We start from the raw sequence: 17,957 nt of genomic DNA, 5'->3' as shown, positions 1-17,957 counted from the left end.
AAGGTACCACGTTCATCTGTACAAACAATAGTATGCAAGTATAAACACCATGGGACCATGCAGCCGTCATACCGCTCAGGAAGGAGACTCGTTCTGTCTCCTAGAGATTAACGTACTTTGGTGCAAAAAGTGCAAATCAATCCCAGAACAACAGCAAACGACCTTGTGAAGATGCTGGAGGAAACAGGTACAAAAGTATCTATATCCACAGTAAAACGAGTCCTATAATCGGCACAACCTGAAAGGCCACTCAGCAAGGAAGAAGCCACTGCTCCAAACCCGCCATAAAAAAGCCAGACAATGGTTTGCAACTGCACATGGGGACAAAGATCATACTTTTGAGGAATGTCCTCTGGTCTGATGAAACAAAAATAGAACCGTTTGGCCATAATGACCACCCTTATGTTTGGAGGAAAAAGTGGGAGACTTGCAAGCCGAAGAACACCATCCCAACTGTGAAGCACGGGGGTGGCAGCATTATGTTGTGGGGGTGCTTTGCTGCAGGAGGGACTGGTGCACTTCACAATATAGATCATGAGGAAAGAAAATTGTATGGATATATTGAAGTAACATCTCAAGACATCAGTCAGGAAGTTAAAGATTGGTCGCAAATGGGTCTTCCAAATGAGTCTTCCAAATGGACAATGACCCCAAGCATACTTCCAAAGTTGTGGCAAAATGGCTTAAGAACAACAAAGTCAAGGTATTGGAGTTGCCTTCACAAAGCCCTGACCTCAAGCTTATAGTAAATTTGTGGGGAGAACTGAAAAAACATGTGCGAGCAAGGAGGCCTACAAACCTGACTCAGTTACACCAGCTCTGTCAGGAATGGGCCAAAATTCACCCAAATTATTGTGGGAAGCTTGTGGAAGGCTAACTGAAACGTTTGACCCAAGTTAAATAATTTAAAGGTAATACTACCAAATACTAATTGAGTGTATGTAAACTTCTGACCCACAGGGAATGTGATTAAATAAATCATTCTCTCTACTATTATTCTGACATTTCACACTCTTAAAATAAATTGGTGATCCTAACTGACCTATGACAGGGAATTTTTACTAGGATTAAATGTCAGGAAATGTGAAACACTGAGTTTAAATGTATTAGACTAAGGTGTATGTAAACCGAATTCAACTGTATGTGTTGCCACCCTAGGATCATAGACTACTCATAAAGCAAATGTAGAACTGTTATTATTCAAAAACATAAAATACAGTCAAACCATCAAAAATGTGAAAAGTATTGTGGCCACAGAGATGTGTGTGTCTCTGTTCTCTGAGCAGCATGAAGGATGCAGACCAGGATGCAGTGAGTAGACAGGCAGCCACTCGAAGTGAACAAGTCTCGAGTGGCAGGGAGATGGATCATTTAACGCTGCGTCTCTCATTTGAAGCCATCCGCCTCCAGAGAAATGCTGACCTTGGTTGCTGGGAGATGCCAGCCAGCCTGCGCCTGCCTGCACCCGATCGCCCAGGACGACTGTTCTCAGGGAAATTGGCATGGAGTACACAGGGTAGGGGCCCAGCTCAGAGGAACAGAACATCAACAGGACCGAGAGGCATGGGTTCGTGTGTATGTTTCTGCACGAGGCGTACACGACGTACACTCACAGTGTGTCAGAGAGTGTGTGTGTGTGTGTGTTTGTGTGTGGTATACACACAGCACTGCACCCTAGCTACCATCCCAAATCAAGGAGGGAGGTAGGGGAGGGGGCCAAACACAATTACTGCACAGTAAGAGACACTGAGTCAACGTCTGCGCTTGCCATAATCCTGGGCCTGGTTCAGAGACAGTGATGTAGAGCTGGCACGTAGTAGTGGAGCAGTCTACCCAGGCAGGCACAGTCCACCCAGGCCAGTCTGAGGGGAGATGTGGGAGAGATAGAGCCACCCTCCACCCTCTCACTGCTCTCTACTATGGGGTAATGGTGGCCATCTGGAACTAGAGACCTGGAACATACAGCTCTTTTAGTTTAAATCAAATCAAGTGCAGCGAAATGCATCGGTTTCTAGCTTCAACAGTGCAGTAATATCTAGCAATTTTAAAAAAGTAACAATACACACATAATCCAGAAAAATACTAAAATGAGTTATATAGTATAAGCCATGACTGGAATACAGCATATACAGTACCAGTTAAACGTTTGGACACACCTACTCATTCAAGGGTTTTTCTTTATTTTTTTACTATTTTTACATTGTAGAACAATAGTGAATACATCAGAACTATGAAATAACACATATGGAATCATGTTACAACCAAAAAAGGGTTAAATAAATCAAAATTTATTTTATATATGAGATTCCTCAAAGTAGCCACTCTTTGCCTTGATGGCAGCTTTGCACATTCTTGGCATTCTCTCAACCAGCTTCACCTGGAATGCTTTTCCAACAGTCTTGAAGGAGTTCCCACATATGCTGAGCACTTGTTGGCTGCTTTTCCTTCACTCTGTGGTCCAACTCATCCCAAACCATCAAAATTGTGTTGAGGTAGGGTGATTGTGGAGACCAGGTCATCTGATGCAGCACTCCATCTCTATCCATCTTGGTCACATAGCCCTTACACAGCCTGAAGGTGTGTTGGGTTATTGTCCTGTTAAAAAACAAATGATAGCCCCTCTAAGCGCAAACCAGATGGGATGGCGAATCGCTGCAGAATGCTGTGGTATCCATGCTAGTTAAGTGTGGCTTGAATTCTAAATGAATCACAGACAGTGTCACCAGCAAAGCACCGCCACACCTCCTCCTCATTCAAATCAAATGTATTTATATAGCCCTTCTTTACATCAGCTGATATCTCAAAGTGCTGTACAGAAACCCAGCCTAAACCCCCAAACAGCAAGCAATGCAGGCTCCATGCTTCACGGTGGGACCCACCCACAGATCATCCTTTCAGCTACTGGGACCACCCATACGAAAGGTTTGATTTCCAACGGTCTAATGACCATTGATGGTGTTTCTTGGCCCAAGCAAGTCTCTTCTTGTTATTGGTGTCCTTTAGTAGTGTTTTTTTGCAGCAATTTGACCATGAAGGCCTGATTCACGCAGCCTCCTCTGTTAAGATGTGTCTGTTACTTTTATTTGGGCTGGTAACTCTAATGAACTTATCCTCTGCAGCAGAGGTAACTCTGGGTCTTACTTTTCTGTGGTGGTCCTCATGAGAGCCAGTTTCATCATAGCGCTTGATGGTTTTTGCGACTGCACTTGAAGAAACTTTTAAAGTTCTAGACATTTTATGGATTGACTGACCTTCATGTCTTAAAGTAATGATGTTCTTTGGTTATTTGAGCTGTTCTTGCCATAATATGGACTTGGTCTTTTACCAAATAGAGCTGTCTTCTGTATACCACCCCTACCTTGTCACAACACAACTGATTAGCTCAAACACATTAAGAAGGAAATAAATTCCACAAATGAACATTTAACAAGGCACACCTGTTAATTTAAATGCATTCCAGGTGACTACCTCATGAAGCTGGTTGAGAGAGAATGCCAAGAGTGTGCAAAGTTGTCATCGAGGCAAAGTGTGGCTATTTGAAAAATCTCAAATACAAAATATATTTAGATTTGTTTAACACTTTTTTGGTTACTAAATTATTCCATGTGTTATTTCATAGTGTTGATGTCTTCACTATTATTCTACAATGTAGAAAATAGTAAAAATAAAGAAAAACCCTGGAATGAGTAGGTGTCCAAACTTTTAACTGGTACTGTACATGTAAATTTGGTGAAATAGGATGTAAAAATTATTAAAGTGACCACCGAAAGGTTGCTGGATCGAATCCCCGAGCTGACAAGATAAAAATCTGATGTTCTGCCCCTGAGCAAGGCAGTTAACCCACTGTTCCCCGGGCGCCGAAGGCGTGGATGTCGATTAAGGCAATGCCCCCCACACCTCTCTGATTCAGAGGAGTTGGGTTAATTGTGTCTTACGCATTTCAGTTGAAGGCATTCATTTGTACAACTGTCTAGGTATCCCCCTTTCCCTTTGCCAATGACTCTGTACATAGGGCAGCAGTCTCCAAGGTGCAGGGTAGAGTGCTGGGTGGTAGCCGACTAGAACAGTAAGGTTCAGGGCAAGGTCCTGGGCGGAGGCCGGCTAGTGGTGACTGTTTAACAGTCTGATTGACTGGAGATAGAAGCTATTTCTCAGTCTGTCATTCCCAGCTTTGATGCACCTGTACTGTCCCCGTATTCTACATGGTAGCAGGATGAACAGGCTGTGGCTTGGGTGGCTCTTTTAGTTCCTGCCTGAACGATTTGTTTTCACATGGACGTGTCTCAATACTTTCTTATTTGGACTTGGAATCAGCATGTGCAGAAGCATGTGTTTTTACCCATTGGAGTTTTATGTTACAGCACAGCAATATCATTAAGGCAACTCGACAGGTTGCAGGTTACTCTATGCTTGTAGAACATAAATGTGTCTCCTGTGTTGTTAGACAGTGCTTATGGCATGGCTGTTAGTTGTAATGGCATGGCAGTAAAGGTCCTGAAGACCTGGGGTGGTGGTTTTGGGACTGCCAGCTACTCTCTCAGCTGTACGGGAGTCCCAGTCAGTCACACCACCTGTCTGCTAAAGCTCCTCCGTTTCAGGTGAACTCTATTCCTCAACCCCAGAGGAGGGCACAGGAGAGGCACGGGAACATCAATACACAGGAATGCAGGCATACACACACGTTTAAACATATCGGATCACTGCAATTTATTGGACAGAGAGTAGGGCTGAAAAATGCCTTTTTAACTCGGTATGGCCCCAGACCCCAGAAAGACTTTGTTCCCAGATGGGAGGGGTTGTATAGGCCGGAGGGGGCTAGATGCCAGCGGGAACATACACAGACAGTGTGATGAAGAAGGTACAACAGCTTGGCCCCTAAGACCCTCACAAACTTCTACAGATGCACCATTGAGAGCATCCTGTCGGGCTGGTTCAACCCAACGCATCACCGGGGACACACTGCCCTCCAGGACATCCATGGCACCCAGTGTCAAATGAAAGCCAAGAAGATCATCAAGGACCTCAGAACCAAGCAATGTGTTGAATCTCTGAACCAGGTGCATCTATGTTGATCCTCAGTTATGCTAGCCCTCAGCCAGTTCAAAACACATTTGTCTGTGAGCACTCAGCCAGAGATTTATGGCTTGTGAGTGCTGATGGATTGCTAGCACTATGATGTGTGGAGAAGGAGAAGAACGGTGTGCTGCTGCAAAGTGCCCCCTCCTGTTCACGTCTTCTGTCTTTATTCTCTCTGTAGTGTTGTCAGCCTCCTCTCTCTATGAGGAGTCTGCAGGTGGACACAAGCAACGAATCATCTGTGAGTCCACAGACATCTAAGCAAAGAAAAGGAACGGAATGCCGAGAGAGAATGACAGGGCCTTTTTGTCTTCCTTTCTGACAGCGAGAAAGCGTTGTGTGCTGAATGATTGGGGTCCGGGCCTGAGACTAGAGAGAGCCTGAGACTAGAACAAACCTTCAACAAGCCCCTTGAGTACTACTATAATTGCTTGTTTACTGCAGGCCTGGGTGACTGTGTCGTTCTTAGCAGGAGCTGGTTAGGAAACACCTGTTGGTCCATTAATATTTTTGTCTCAGTAAAGACAATATATTCACCCTAATACGGTCTGTGCCTTGGGATTCTTGCTTTTCCCAGCACTGGTATTTTGGATGAGCGTCTACCTCAGACCTCTTTTGAGGTAGGAAATAGTCCTTCACGGCAGCATTTGAATGGTTGATTTTCCGGACCTAGATTAAGCTTACTCCTGGACTATAAAGCATGCTCCGTGAAGAATCACCACTGAAAGTGTTTTTAGTCCAGGAATAGGCTTCATCTGTGTCCGCAGCCTAGCCTCAGGGCAATTCGTAAGATTTGGAATGTAAATCTGTTCCCCTCCATTTAGTACGAAACATTACACTACGTTAGGTTACATTACGAATGGAATAGTGGTCGTACAATATATATATATATCATACGAATTAAAGGACGTATAGTATTATACGTTCTTCTCTGAAACCAAGTTGCTTGTTGCATGGTAACAACAAAGGAGAATTACAGGGAGAATTTGCATTGGTGGATAAATATCAACAAAGGTTAGGATAATATATGTAAAAAGTCAGGGGAACTAAAATGACAAAGGTTCAGAAAATGAAGTAAAAAAGTTAGATGAATCGGGTTAAGGTTAGAACATGGATTAGCTCAAATGCTACAGTTGTCCCTGACACGTCTAGAACACGCAACCTTTGGATTGCTAGACGGTCAAACGTCCCTCCGATCGTTTCTGTCTTAAGTAACCATACCAAATGTAACATATAAGACTTATTGGAAATGCAAATATTTACTTAAAATACCAAACGTCTGCCCGGTAGTCCAGTCTGGTGTCCAGGAATTGGCCCCTAGAGTACCGGATCGAACTACACTCTAGAGTGTGTATAAAGCAGCACTTACCACCATCTTGTTGAGAGAGACCCAGCAGTCCTGGGGGAAGTCCTGCAGCATGGGAACCAGGAACTGCAAACAGCCATCCCAGTGACACAGCAGCAGCATCATACCAATCAGGTTGAAGATACGCATCACTGCACTGGCCAGGTCATAGGTCATATGGAAGATCTGTCACGAGAGGGTCAGAGAGAGAGGAGTAAGTGGTGTGTTACACACCTCATTCATTCACCATTTCACATGGACTTAGCCTGTTAACATAGCCAATGAACACAAAATCCCTGTATTACTGAGTTTGGGTGGTATTGGGTTATTTTCACGGTGCCTGTACAGCTATTTCTGTATCTGTTTATGGACAATTTACCTGCAGCGTACACACACACCTACATAAATGCAATGGCTTGTCTTACACCATTAAGGTCAGAGGGCTCAGATTGGTGCGTTTAGCGTATCGCGGTGCCCTCACAGGCAGTTGCTCGCCATCTCTCAACTCACCCCTTCATGCTTCTGCTATCAGACTCACTGCCCGCAAGCAACAGGAGGAGAAAACACTTGAAGGCCTTGCATTTTGATTAGGATCCAATCATGGGCTAAAACTAAGTCTTCAGCTAACTAGCAGAACTATGACATGTAACATGTGTCACTGTCAGTTGGCCGGAAGGGCCAGGGCACATAGCGCAGATGTAACAAGAACCTTATGGCCTGCAGCCCATTACACAAATAGAAACACAGGGCAAAGCATTACGCAACAGTTCCACAGCCACTAATATGGAAATACTGTATCAATTCAATTAAAATGTAATTGTTTAAGGATTCTGATTCAATCATAATGCTCTAGATGGGAATCAGAAATGAGAGCACGCTAAGTGAAAGTCCTCCTGAACCCACAACGCAATCCCAGAGTGCCTAGTGCACTGCTGCCTGGCCAGCCCAGCTCATGAGAAAGGTAACATCCACTCAGTCTGGACGTGACTGCAAATGGAAGAGGTTGATACAAGCTTCCTATTCTCAGAAAGCCTCAGTGTTTTTACTGCTGCATCCTGTCTAGCACCTAGAACACAAACTAACAAGCACGTACACACAAACAGCCCAATGCAGAGGGGATGACACTCAGGGAATACGTGGGTCTAGATAGGGTATCAGAGGAGTGCGCCAAACAGCTGTCAGCTACATGCAGTAGTAAAGAAGACCGTGTTCCCAGGTACATCTTGATGAGCACATTGCTCTCTAAGAAAATGAAGTCACTATGACAACAGCTGTGAAAAATATTGCAGTTCAGGTTCCTCCTTTATTCGGTGACTTGTCTAACTGGCCCTCTCATGCTCCAGATGAGGTGAGCAGCTGCCCTGTGCAGAGCAGAGCTGAGCAGTGGGTGAGAGGCACTCGGTTACGCAAGGGGTTGATTCAATAATTAGGGGGTTGTGTCTGGCTCAAATTACCACTCTGGAATCAAGAAAATAATTGTCCCATTAAGTAGAGTACAGAACACACACAAATGAGTCATCAGACTTGGGTCAGCTCAGAGCCTCTTCTGGAATATCTTAGCTAGCACACAAGGGGCATAAATGTATGTATGGCCATCCACCCCTCTGTTTGGCCAGCACAGCTTTACACATCCAGTCACATCAGGGTAAAACAGGCCACTGTGATTGGCTGCACACCACAGTCAAATGTTGTGATGATGAGGCTAACTGGCCAACACAGTCACTGAGAAAGCAAGGCTGTGAATCTCAGCATCCTGCTGATGTATATCACTACAGATACAGAGAGAAAACAGTGTTGAAGGCCTGTGATAGTGTGAGACTAGCCTATTATTGGAAGGACATTACTCTGAAGTAGGTTGGGCTGATGATGTTCATATCTGACTCCCTTCTGTACTTGCCCTGATTTGACAAACTAAAAGAGCTTATTCTTTCTACTGCTGCCTTTGTATCATAGGGGTATTATTGCGGCCTACCCCCTCTTTCCATTGGTCAATGCAAGTACTTAACCCATAGTGTGTAGCCTCTCATTGTAAATTCTAGAAACACATTGCCAATCCCATCTCCTCCTGCCACTGGTCAAAGTTAGACTCTGCCGAGTCATCAACAAGCTCCTCCACATTTAATGTATTAGTTGAACAGTGCAGAAGAGAACCTCCCCAGTTATTTTTCTTCTCCTCAAGACCAGTATGTAGGAGATCTAGTTTCAGGCATTTTTTTTCACGCCTGCTATGTTAGGTCAAAGTAAGTTCTAGAGCCCAGTTTACCTCTTCCCATTGGTGGATGTAGCGGATTAGCCTGGACAGCCTGAGCAGCCTCAACAGACTGAGGATTTTGGTAAAGCGTAGGATCCTCAGGGCTCTGGCCGTCTTATACAACTCAGAGTCGATCCCCTTCTCAACGATCAGGAAGATATAATCCACAGGGATGGAGGAGACAAAGTCCACCAAGAACCAGGTCTTCAGGTACGTCCTCTTGATCTTCCTGGGGTCCAGGATGATCTCGGTGTTGTCCTCAAATACAATGCCTGTGCGGAAGTTGAGGACCAGGTCCATGAGGAAGAAGGTGTCAGAGACCACGTTGAAGATGATCCAGGGCGCGGTGGTCTCGTCCTTGAAGAAGGTGATCCCAACGGGGATGATGATGAGGTTGCCCACCATGAACATCAGCATGGTGAAATCCCAGTAGAACCTAGACGGCAGGAGAAGGAGGTTAGGGGACTGAGAGACAGTTATGGTGGAAGAACTCGGGACACCTGAACTTCAACTCCTGTTCAATCGAGTACAGACTTAACTAAATTAAAAACAAAGAATGCAATATAACATTTTATTAAATTGTTTGGGGAATGGTCTTGTCGCGAGGGAAGATCCTCGGAGACAGGGCTTCCTGTCATCACATAATCTATGCGGGACCAATTGACAGGTGCTTTTACTTAGTAAGTATACTACAATAACAGTACAGTAAGTGACTAGGGTATGATGAGTACTAGTTCAAGTAGAAACTGTAGTATCACTGTTTTCATTATGAGCAAATGTTCTTATTTTCTGTTGGCTGTGCATATCACATGCAAGTAGTAGGGAATGGCCAGGAACGTCGCAATACATTATCACTATACCGAGGAGCTGATAAGATACTGTATGTACTGCGATTCTCAACACTCCCACCATTCACACGAATCACGATTCTACATTTATTGCGATTTGATGTTCTAAACATATTCTCACTATATGTCTGCTGCAGAGACATGAGAGAGCGTGAGAAAATGCGTTATGATCAGTCCGGGAAATATAAGTGCTGAAAAGAAATTGGCTCCCTATTTCTTTTTTTTTAAAGATGGAGAACAAGCTATGAAGGAAAAGTACTGGTGTTTGGATGCAGGTACAGTCGACTAGTACAAGCTGATGCTACCTTACCTACAGTGGCACAAATAAATAAACGATACTTGGAGACAAATATCAATATAGTATCATCCAAAAATAATATCACGACATGTAACTGTGTGGATTTTTTCCCTCTAATCACTAAAAGTCGCTGATGTTGCTTTATCACTCTGACAAGTACCCTCTCGACTTACTGCAGCCTGCTCTCTACTGTCCACATCTCACAGCACCCGCTGTCAGACAGGGGCACACTGACAATAACACACACACACGCACAGAGTCAAGCAAACATGTGCATGCAAGCTCACACACACACACAACAAGGCTGGTGGCATAGCCTGCCGCAAAACAGTTAACAATCAACAGTCATATCACTGCAACCTGTCAGAAATCAAGTCCATCCTCCTGCTCATGCATGACAAGGTCATGTCAAGGACAGGAGGGGAGGCGATGGGGGAAGAGGGTAATATAAGGGTACAGCTGGATGGTGAATTGATTCTAAATCCTTGCTACAAGGACAAAGGGTGGCATAGGTGAAACCAGAATAGTAGGCCTATATTGGTATATTTGAATTATTGTGACTGCCAGGTTATGTAAGATAGTTACACTACAAGTTTATGGAATTTTGCATATGGAATGTTACACTTGACAATAACATGTGTGAGGTAAGAGATTGATTAATATTGAAGAGCTCAACTGAAAATACATATTGAATTGTGCACCTAGTGTAATATCAGTGGCTATCAATAATGCTGTCTAATCAACCCAAGGTAATGCTTGGAAAGAGTGTAACTGATAGGTGGGACGCTGAGTCATGTCTTGATTGAATGATCCTGCCTGATCGGAAACGGACATCGATGACTCCACTGAGTGAGTGATCATCCTTCCAACAAGAAATTGCTACGGTAGGCTACATAACAAAAATGCCCTAAATGTTGCCTTGAAGTTTGCAAATTGCTCAAATTTACTGTATCGGAGAAGTTAATGGTTGTGAAATAGGCCTAAAAATCACTCTGTCTAAACGCACAGTATGTGACAGTATGCTGTCATGTTGACAGTTTTGAATGCAGGCTGTTTTTTATGGTTCGGGCAAGGCCCCTTAGTTCCAGTGAAATGAAATCTTAACGCTATAGCATACAATAACATTCTAGATGATTCTGTGCTTCCAACTTTGTGGCAACAATTTGGTGAAGTCATTTGTGTCCTGTTTCAGCATGACAATTCCCCCATGCCCAAAGCGAGGTCCATACAGAAATGGTTTGTTGAGATCCGTGTGGAAGAACTTGACTGGCTTGCACAGAGCCCTGACCTAAATCCCGTCGAACACCTTTGGGATGAATTGGAACGCCAATTGCGAGCCAGGCCTAATCGCCCAACATCAGTGCCCAACCTCACTAATACTCTTGCGGCTGAATGGAAGCTTGTCCCCGCAGCAATATTCCAACATCTAGTGGAAAGCCTTCCCAGAAGAATGGAGGCTGTTATAGCAGCAAAGGCAGGATCAACTCCATATTAATAATTAATGCCCATGATTTTGGAATGAGATGTTCGACGAGCAGGTTTCCATATACTTTTGGTCATGTAGCGTATCTCACCCTATGTAAACCTGACCTGCACACTGAAGGCTACCTAACAAACATACATAACAGTACTACTTTACATTTGTATTACTGAGTAATTGGTCAGTGTACGTCCCTGTTTGTTTCTCTAAAAGGTCATGTTTCGGAAAGAGGGAGCAATGAGACAGGGTGCTGCTTAATAACACAATTCATTGTTCACTTTAAAAACCACTCCAACCTTAACCCTAGAAGAGAGATGATACCTCGACTCTTTCTTGACATCAAGACCTGGAATTGACTTAATAAAAAATCATGGTGCCTCTTATAATTACACATGCACGTAATGAAATTAATTATCAGACGGCTTAAAATAGCTGTCACCAGACGAGGGAGAGTCTGTCTTAGACCGAAGCGTCTGATTTCGGGGGAAAAGCCTAAATGTTTATGGGAATCTATTGTGGAGCGATGTGAGGAAATGGGAGGAGAATAGTGAGGGATAGGGACGAAGCAGCTACAGTGAGATAGCTCAAGCTGATTTTGCATTCATGAAAGAAATTGTTCCCGATTTTAATTACAGAGTATAGAATTAACACCGACACCTACCCATAACGAAATCCAAAAGATCAAACTAGTTGGTGCATTTAGTATTTTCAATATGAAATCTAATATGAATATATTTGCATGGAATAATATCCTGTCAAGAGTCATGCACGGTTCCATTCATGTAACATTCATATTTTATGAATAAGCATTGACAAAAATAAATATGAAACATGTTTGACCAAGTTATGTGACAAAACAATATCGGATGTCTGTGTATGATAATGTAATCCAGGGATGGGCAACTGGCAGCACACACACACCCTTTTGAAGGCCCTCGGATCAGTCCCCCCACCCCCCAAAAAAAGATATACAGTACCAGTCAAAAGTTTGGACATACCTACTCATTCAAGGGTTTTTCTTTATTTTGTACTATTATTGTAGAATAATAGGGAAGACATGAAATAGCACATACATACAGAATCATGTAGTAACCAAAAAAAGTGTTAAACAAATCAAGTTATATTTTACATTTGAGATTCTTCCAAGTAGCCACCATTTGCCTTGATGACAGCTTTGCACACTCTTGGCATTCTCTCAACCAGATTCTTGAGGTAGTCACCTGGAATGCATTTCAATTAACAGGTGTGCCTTGTTAAAAGTTCATTTGTGGAATTTCTTTCCTTCTTATTGCATTTTAGCAAATCAGTTGTGTTGTGACAAGGTAGGGGTGGTATACAGAATATGTGGTATAGATATTCTGGGTGGTATACAGCATATGTGGTATAGATATTCTGGGTGGTATATAGAAGATGTGGTATAGATATTCTGTGTGGTATATAGAAGATGTGGTATAGATCTTCTGTGTGGTATACAGAAGATTTGGTAAAATACCAAGTCCATATTAGGTCAAGAACAGCTCAAATAAGCAACACCCTCATTACTTTAAGACAGGTCTGGGCAATTCCAGTCCTCGAGGGCCTGATTGGTGTCAATGTTTTGCCCCAACCACATCTAACACACCTGACTCCAATAATCACCTAATCATGATCTTCAGTTTAGAATGCAATTCGATTAGCTGTGTTTGCTAGGGATGGAGAAAAGTGTGACACCAATCAGGCCCTCGAAGACTGGAGTTGCCCACCCCTGCTTTAAGACATGAAGGTCAGTCAATCAGGCCACAAGAGCAGTCGCAAAAACCATAAAGCGCTATGATGAAACTGTCTCTCACGAGGACCGCCACAGGAAAGGAAGACCCAGAGTTAGCTTTGCTGCAGAGGATAAGTTCATTCGAGTTATCAGACTCAGAAATCACAGACCAAATAAATGCTTCACAGAGTTCAAGTAACAGAAATCAACATCAACTGTTCAGAGGAGACTGAGTGAATCAGGCCTTCGTGGTCGAATTGCTGCAAAGAAACCACTACTAAAGGACACCAAGTAACAGCCAACAAGTGCTGTTAATATGTGGGAACTCCTTCAAGTCTGTTGAAAAAAGCATTCCAGATGAAGCTGGTTGAGAGAATGCCAAGCATGTGCAAAGCCATCATCAAGGCAATGGGTGGCTTCTTTGAAGAATCTCAAATATATTTTGATTTGTTTAAAGCTTTTTTTGGATGCTACATGATTCCATGTGTTATTTCATAGTTGATGTCTTCACTATTATTATACAATGTAGAAAAGTCCAAATTAAGAAACCCTTGAATATATATATACTTATTTTAAAGAACTTGGTCAGTGTCTCAATTTACTGTTGCGATTTCGAGAAGTAAACTACACAAGGTGCAATTCAGAGATTTGGCTGTGCATCAGCAGTTTTTAGTCAGTAAATTAGCCCATGTCAGCTAAAAAAAATATATATTGCTAAATTAATTTAGAAGCCACTTATCTAAACTTGTTATCAGCGTCGAATTAATGGCGGCCCCCACCATTGATTTTATTAGTCTCACTCGGATATCATTTTAAAAACAGCAAACATTTCTCATGATGAGCTCCGATTTTTTTGTGTGGCCCCCACCCCCATCAAAGTTGCCCATCCCTGCTTGAAATATGACTACTATTAGGGGATCTGAGACAAACGCTTTCTAATAGGCTACCATTAAGAGCTTAATAAAAAGCGCATGTAGCATTTCATAAAGGTGATAACCTGGGACACATTTTATCAACTGCGTGGGTGTTTTAGATTGATTTCATGCGGTATATGTTTGCCAAGTAACTTCACCAACAACAAGGCCTTTGTGGTCAGCTGTTTTACACACGCGTCCTCACTGGAAATCGAGAGACATAAATAGGCCTTAACTTTAAACTACAGAGATTTCAGCAACGCAACTCTAATCCCTAAATCAAGTATTTCCATGGAATAGGTCTTTCGACCCCAATAAATCAAAACTGCGCAATGAGAATGTGCAACATAACTTTTCAGCTTTTAGATTCGGTGTTGTTCTCTCAATATATGTTGCCTAATTTGACATTTAGTGGCAATGCATTACTCATGAAAAGCAGCAGACCGCACTGACAGCAAACATCAAAATGGATGTCAACAAATCTTATAATTTAACAACTCATAAACTACTTCCAATGCTTAATATCAAATTGGTTATGTTAATTTATATTCAAGTTACTTATTGGGTAAATTGTTTAGCACATAGATCACATTAACAATTTGCGCCCACCTCAGAGTGGCACTTCACTCAACCCATACCTGAAATCGCTGTATGGATGAATAATCCAATTACCCGCCGATTGGACGCGCTCTTGTTCCTTTTCCACCGCTTTTTGGCTCCCAAACATACGCAGGGAAAATTTATTAACTCCAGGCTGAAGCATGGAACTAAATTGGCGCTGCATATAAGTCCGATTGTCCTGCGGTTCCCCATCATCTGGCACAATCTGGGGTCCATCCTCAGATTTAAAAAATGCGAGAGAATTCCTGTTCTGTTGGTTCTGCACAGAGGACGATGCTTTTCTATTAGGGGCACTTGAGAATGAAACTCTGGAGTCCTTTTTCTCATTGCCAGTCGTTGTGGCCCCGGCCACCTCGGGCCCTTGCCCCTGTACTGAGGTGATCGAACCGTCCATGCTGGCGACTCTGGAATTACATCTAGTTGGCCTTTTCCCGTTGTCCGCTGCAACTATTCCACCGGTCTGTTTCTCCTGCCTAGAGACGATGGAGGACAGGCTCCCTGAAATGTTGGGGTCCCTTCTGCAATCTCCGTTGTTGTTGCATATCACACCGGTAGTGCCTTCACCTGTCCAACAAGTAGCCAACCCGGTTACCGCTGACCCTGGGGCTAAGTCCCCTCCAGCCCTATAGTATGAGCCGCCACGGGCAGTAGCATCTCCCTGGCACAACAGAGCACAGCTTGTGGCGCCTGTAGGAGCACAAGGTGCGGACTCTTCGCCTTGCATGAACCACAGCTCATTGTTGGAGTTCTTGCGCGCTGTTGATGATGCTCCCCCTCCTGGCGTAAATTGCTTCATCTTCAAACTTAGACCGTTCCTATCGCCTCCGCCACCAACGGAGCCGGTTCCGCACAATAAAGGCTGCTGGAATTTGGACTCATCTTCTCCATCCTCAGCCTCGTCCATGACAGCGCCTAGGAATAGTGCGCGCGCCTTCGGAACCTTTGCGTGGCTGGGCGGCGACGAGTTCAAAGCAGCCCCAGCCTATTGTATCCAGTGGAAACCACTTTAGGATACAGCACCAGTGGCGTTGCTATGGCAGCAATCAGGCTACTCGTTTCATGTCACAGTGAAACGGAGAGCCCGTCCTATTACCTATAACCTCAGAGCCCTCCTCTCCTCCTCACGAATGACATCCAAGCGAAGTTTCCAATGTGAGATGACAGCATGGTGGACTAGAGAAAGATGGAAAAAAAGTAATACAAGCGTGAAATATTTTATCTGTTTTGAATATTGTATTTTCAATACAAATAGTTTGTGAAACATTCAAATGCAATAGTAGCCTTGAAAGGTCAATCGATAAGCACATTGGCAAATTTACTCAATTTTATGCATAGGACGCATGTGTAATCCCCAAATAATACTGGTGGATTACTTCACCTGAGAAATGGAATATGTGCCAATATAGGCTACAATATTCACGTCCAGATGTCGATTTATTCAAGACACCTTGATAGGCTACGTCAACCATGCCACATAGAATCACAATGGTTCGTCCACTGATGATTAAATGGCACCCTCTGGTGGCGAATCTTCTCAGAATGATTTGGATGTGTAGGCCTACTGATGTCATATTGTACAGTGAGTCTATCGGTTTGGACTATGACATCGGACTTTTAGTCCACTCATTTACTAGTCTCCCTGGGACCTAAGTAGATAAATTGCCTCCCACAACGTTAGCAATGTTCCAGTATACAGTCGTTGCCAAAAGTTGAGAATGACATTAATTTTCACAAAGTTAGCTGCCTCTGTTTTAGTTTTGTCAGATGTTACTATGGGATACTGAAGTGTAATTACAAGCATTTCATAAATGTCAAAGGCTTTTATTGACAATTAAATGAAGTTGATGCAAACAGTCAATATTTGCAGTGTTGACCCTTCTTTTTCAAGACCTCTGCAATCTGCCCTGGCATGCTGTCAATTAACTTCTGGGCCACATCCTGACTGACGGCAGCCCATTCTTGCATAATCAATGCTTGGAGATTGTCAGAATTTGTGGGTTTTTGTTTGTCCACCCGCCTCTTGAGGATTGACCATCAATTCTCAATGGGATTATGGTCTGAGGAGTTTCCTGGCCATGGACCCAAAATATTGATGTTTTGTTCCCCGAGCCACTTAGTTATCACTTTTGCCTTATGGCAAGGTGCTCCATCATGCTGGAAAAGGCATTGTTCGTCACCAAACTGTTGCTGGATGGTTGGGAGAAGTTGCTCTCGGAGGATGTGTTGGTACCATTCGTTATTCATGGCTGTGTTCTTAGGCAAATTGTGAGTGAGCCCACTCACTTGGCTGAGAAGCAACCCCACACATGAATGGTCTCGGGATGCTTTACTGTTGGCATGACACAGGACTGATTGTAGCGCTCACCATTTCTTCTCCGAACAAACTTTTTTCCGGATGCCCCAAACAATCGGGAAGGGGATTTATCAGAGAAAATGACTACCTCAGTAGTCCAATCCCTGTACCCTTTGCAGAATATCAATCTGTCCCTGATTTTTTCCTGGAGAGTAGTGACTTCTTTGCTGCACTTCTTGACACCAGGCCATCCTCAAAGTCTTCACCTCACTGTGCGTGCAGATGCACTCACACCTGCCTGCTGCCATTCTTGAGCAAGCTCTGTACTGTTGGTGCCCAGATCCCGCAGCTGAATCAACTTCAGGAGTCGGTCCTGGCGCTTGCTGGACTTTCTTGGGCCCCTTGAAGACTTCACAATTGAAGTTCTTGATGATCCGATAAATGGTTGATTTAGGTGCAATCTTACTGGCAGCAATATCCTTGCCTGTGAAGCCCTTTTTGTGCAAAGCATTGACGGCACGTGTTTCCTTGCAGGCAAACATGGTTGACAGATGAAGAACAATGACTCCAAGCACAACCCTCCTTTTGAAGCTTTCAGTCTGTTATTCAAACTCAATCAGCATGACAGAGTGATCTCCACCCTTGTCCTCGTCAACACTCACCTGTGTTAATGAGAGAATCACTGACATGTCAGCTGGTCCTTTTGTGGCAGGGCTGAAATGCAGTGGAAATGTTTTTGGGAGATTCAGTTCATTTGCATGGCAGAGAGGGACTTTGCAATTAATTGTAATTCGTCTGATCACTCAGAACATTCAGGAGTATATGCAAATTTCCATCATACAAACTGAGGCAGACTGAAAATGTATATTTGTGTCATTCTCAAAACTTTTGGCCACAACTGTATGTAATGTTGTCATAGTTCTGGAATTTCCGAGACTACTCCTTTACCATTGGGTAACTCCTTCTGTATGTATGCCAGCTTCAAGTCATGCCATTTACCAGAGGACCAACACCTTTGCTCTACAAACCCATCGCCAACGACTATCCAGGGCACTTAACAGTAACTTCATAGCTTTGTGTGGGA

The 17,957-nt window shown here is 43.5% G+C and overlaps 1 protein-coding gene across 1 annotated transcript in view; it reads right to left on the bottom strand.

Moving 5' to 3' along the window:
* Positions 1–16,491, bottom strand: part of LOC118389438 (potassium/sodium hyperpolarization-activated cyclic nucleotide-gated channel 2) — a 75,898-nt gene extending 59,407 nt beyond the window's left edge. The window contains exons 1-3 of the mRNA XM_035779343.2: positions 14,598–16,491; positions 8,685–9,108; positions 6,446–6,607 (exon numbers count right to left, since the gene is read on the bottom strand). Of these exons, the coding sequence (XP_035635236.1) occupies positions 6,446–6,607; positions 8,685–9,108; positions 14,598–15,484 (1,473 nt within the window). The 5' untranslated portion in view covers positions 15,485–16,491. The remainder of the gene's footprint in view (positions 1–6,445; positions 6,608–8,684; positions 9,109–14,597) is intronic.
* Positions 16,492–17,957: the final 1,466 nt, after the last annotated feature.

This window comes from Oncorhynchus keta, chromosome 1, assembly GCF_023373465.1.
Source record: "Oncorhynchus keta strain PuntledgeMale-10-30-2019 chromosome 1, Oket_V2, whole genome shotgun sequence".
Taxonomy (NCBI): Eukaryota; Metazoa; Chordata; class Actinopteri; order Salmoniformes; family Salmonidae; genus Oncorhynchus; species Oncorhynchus keta.
Note: the sequence above shows the minus strand (reverse complement) of the source record. Positions and strands in the feature narration are given on the sequence as shown.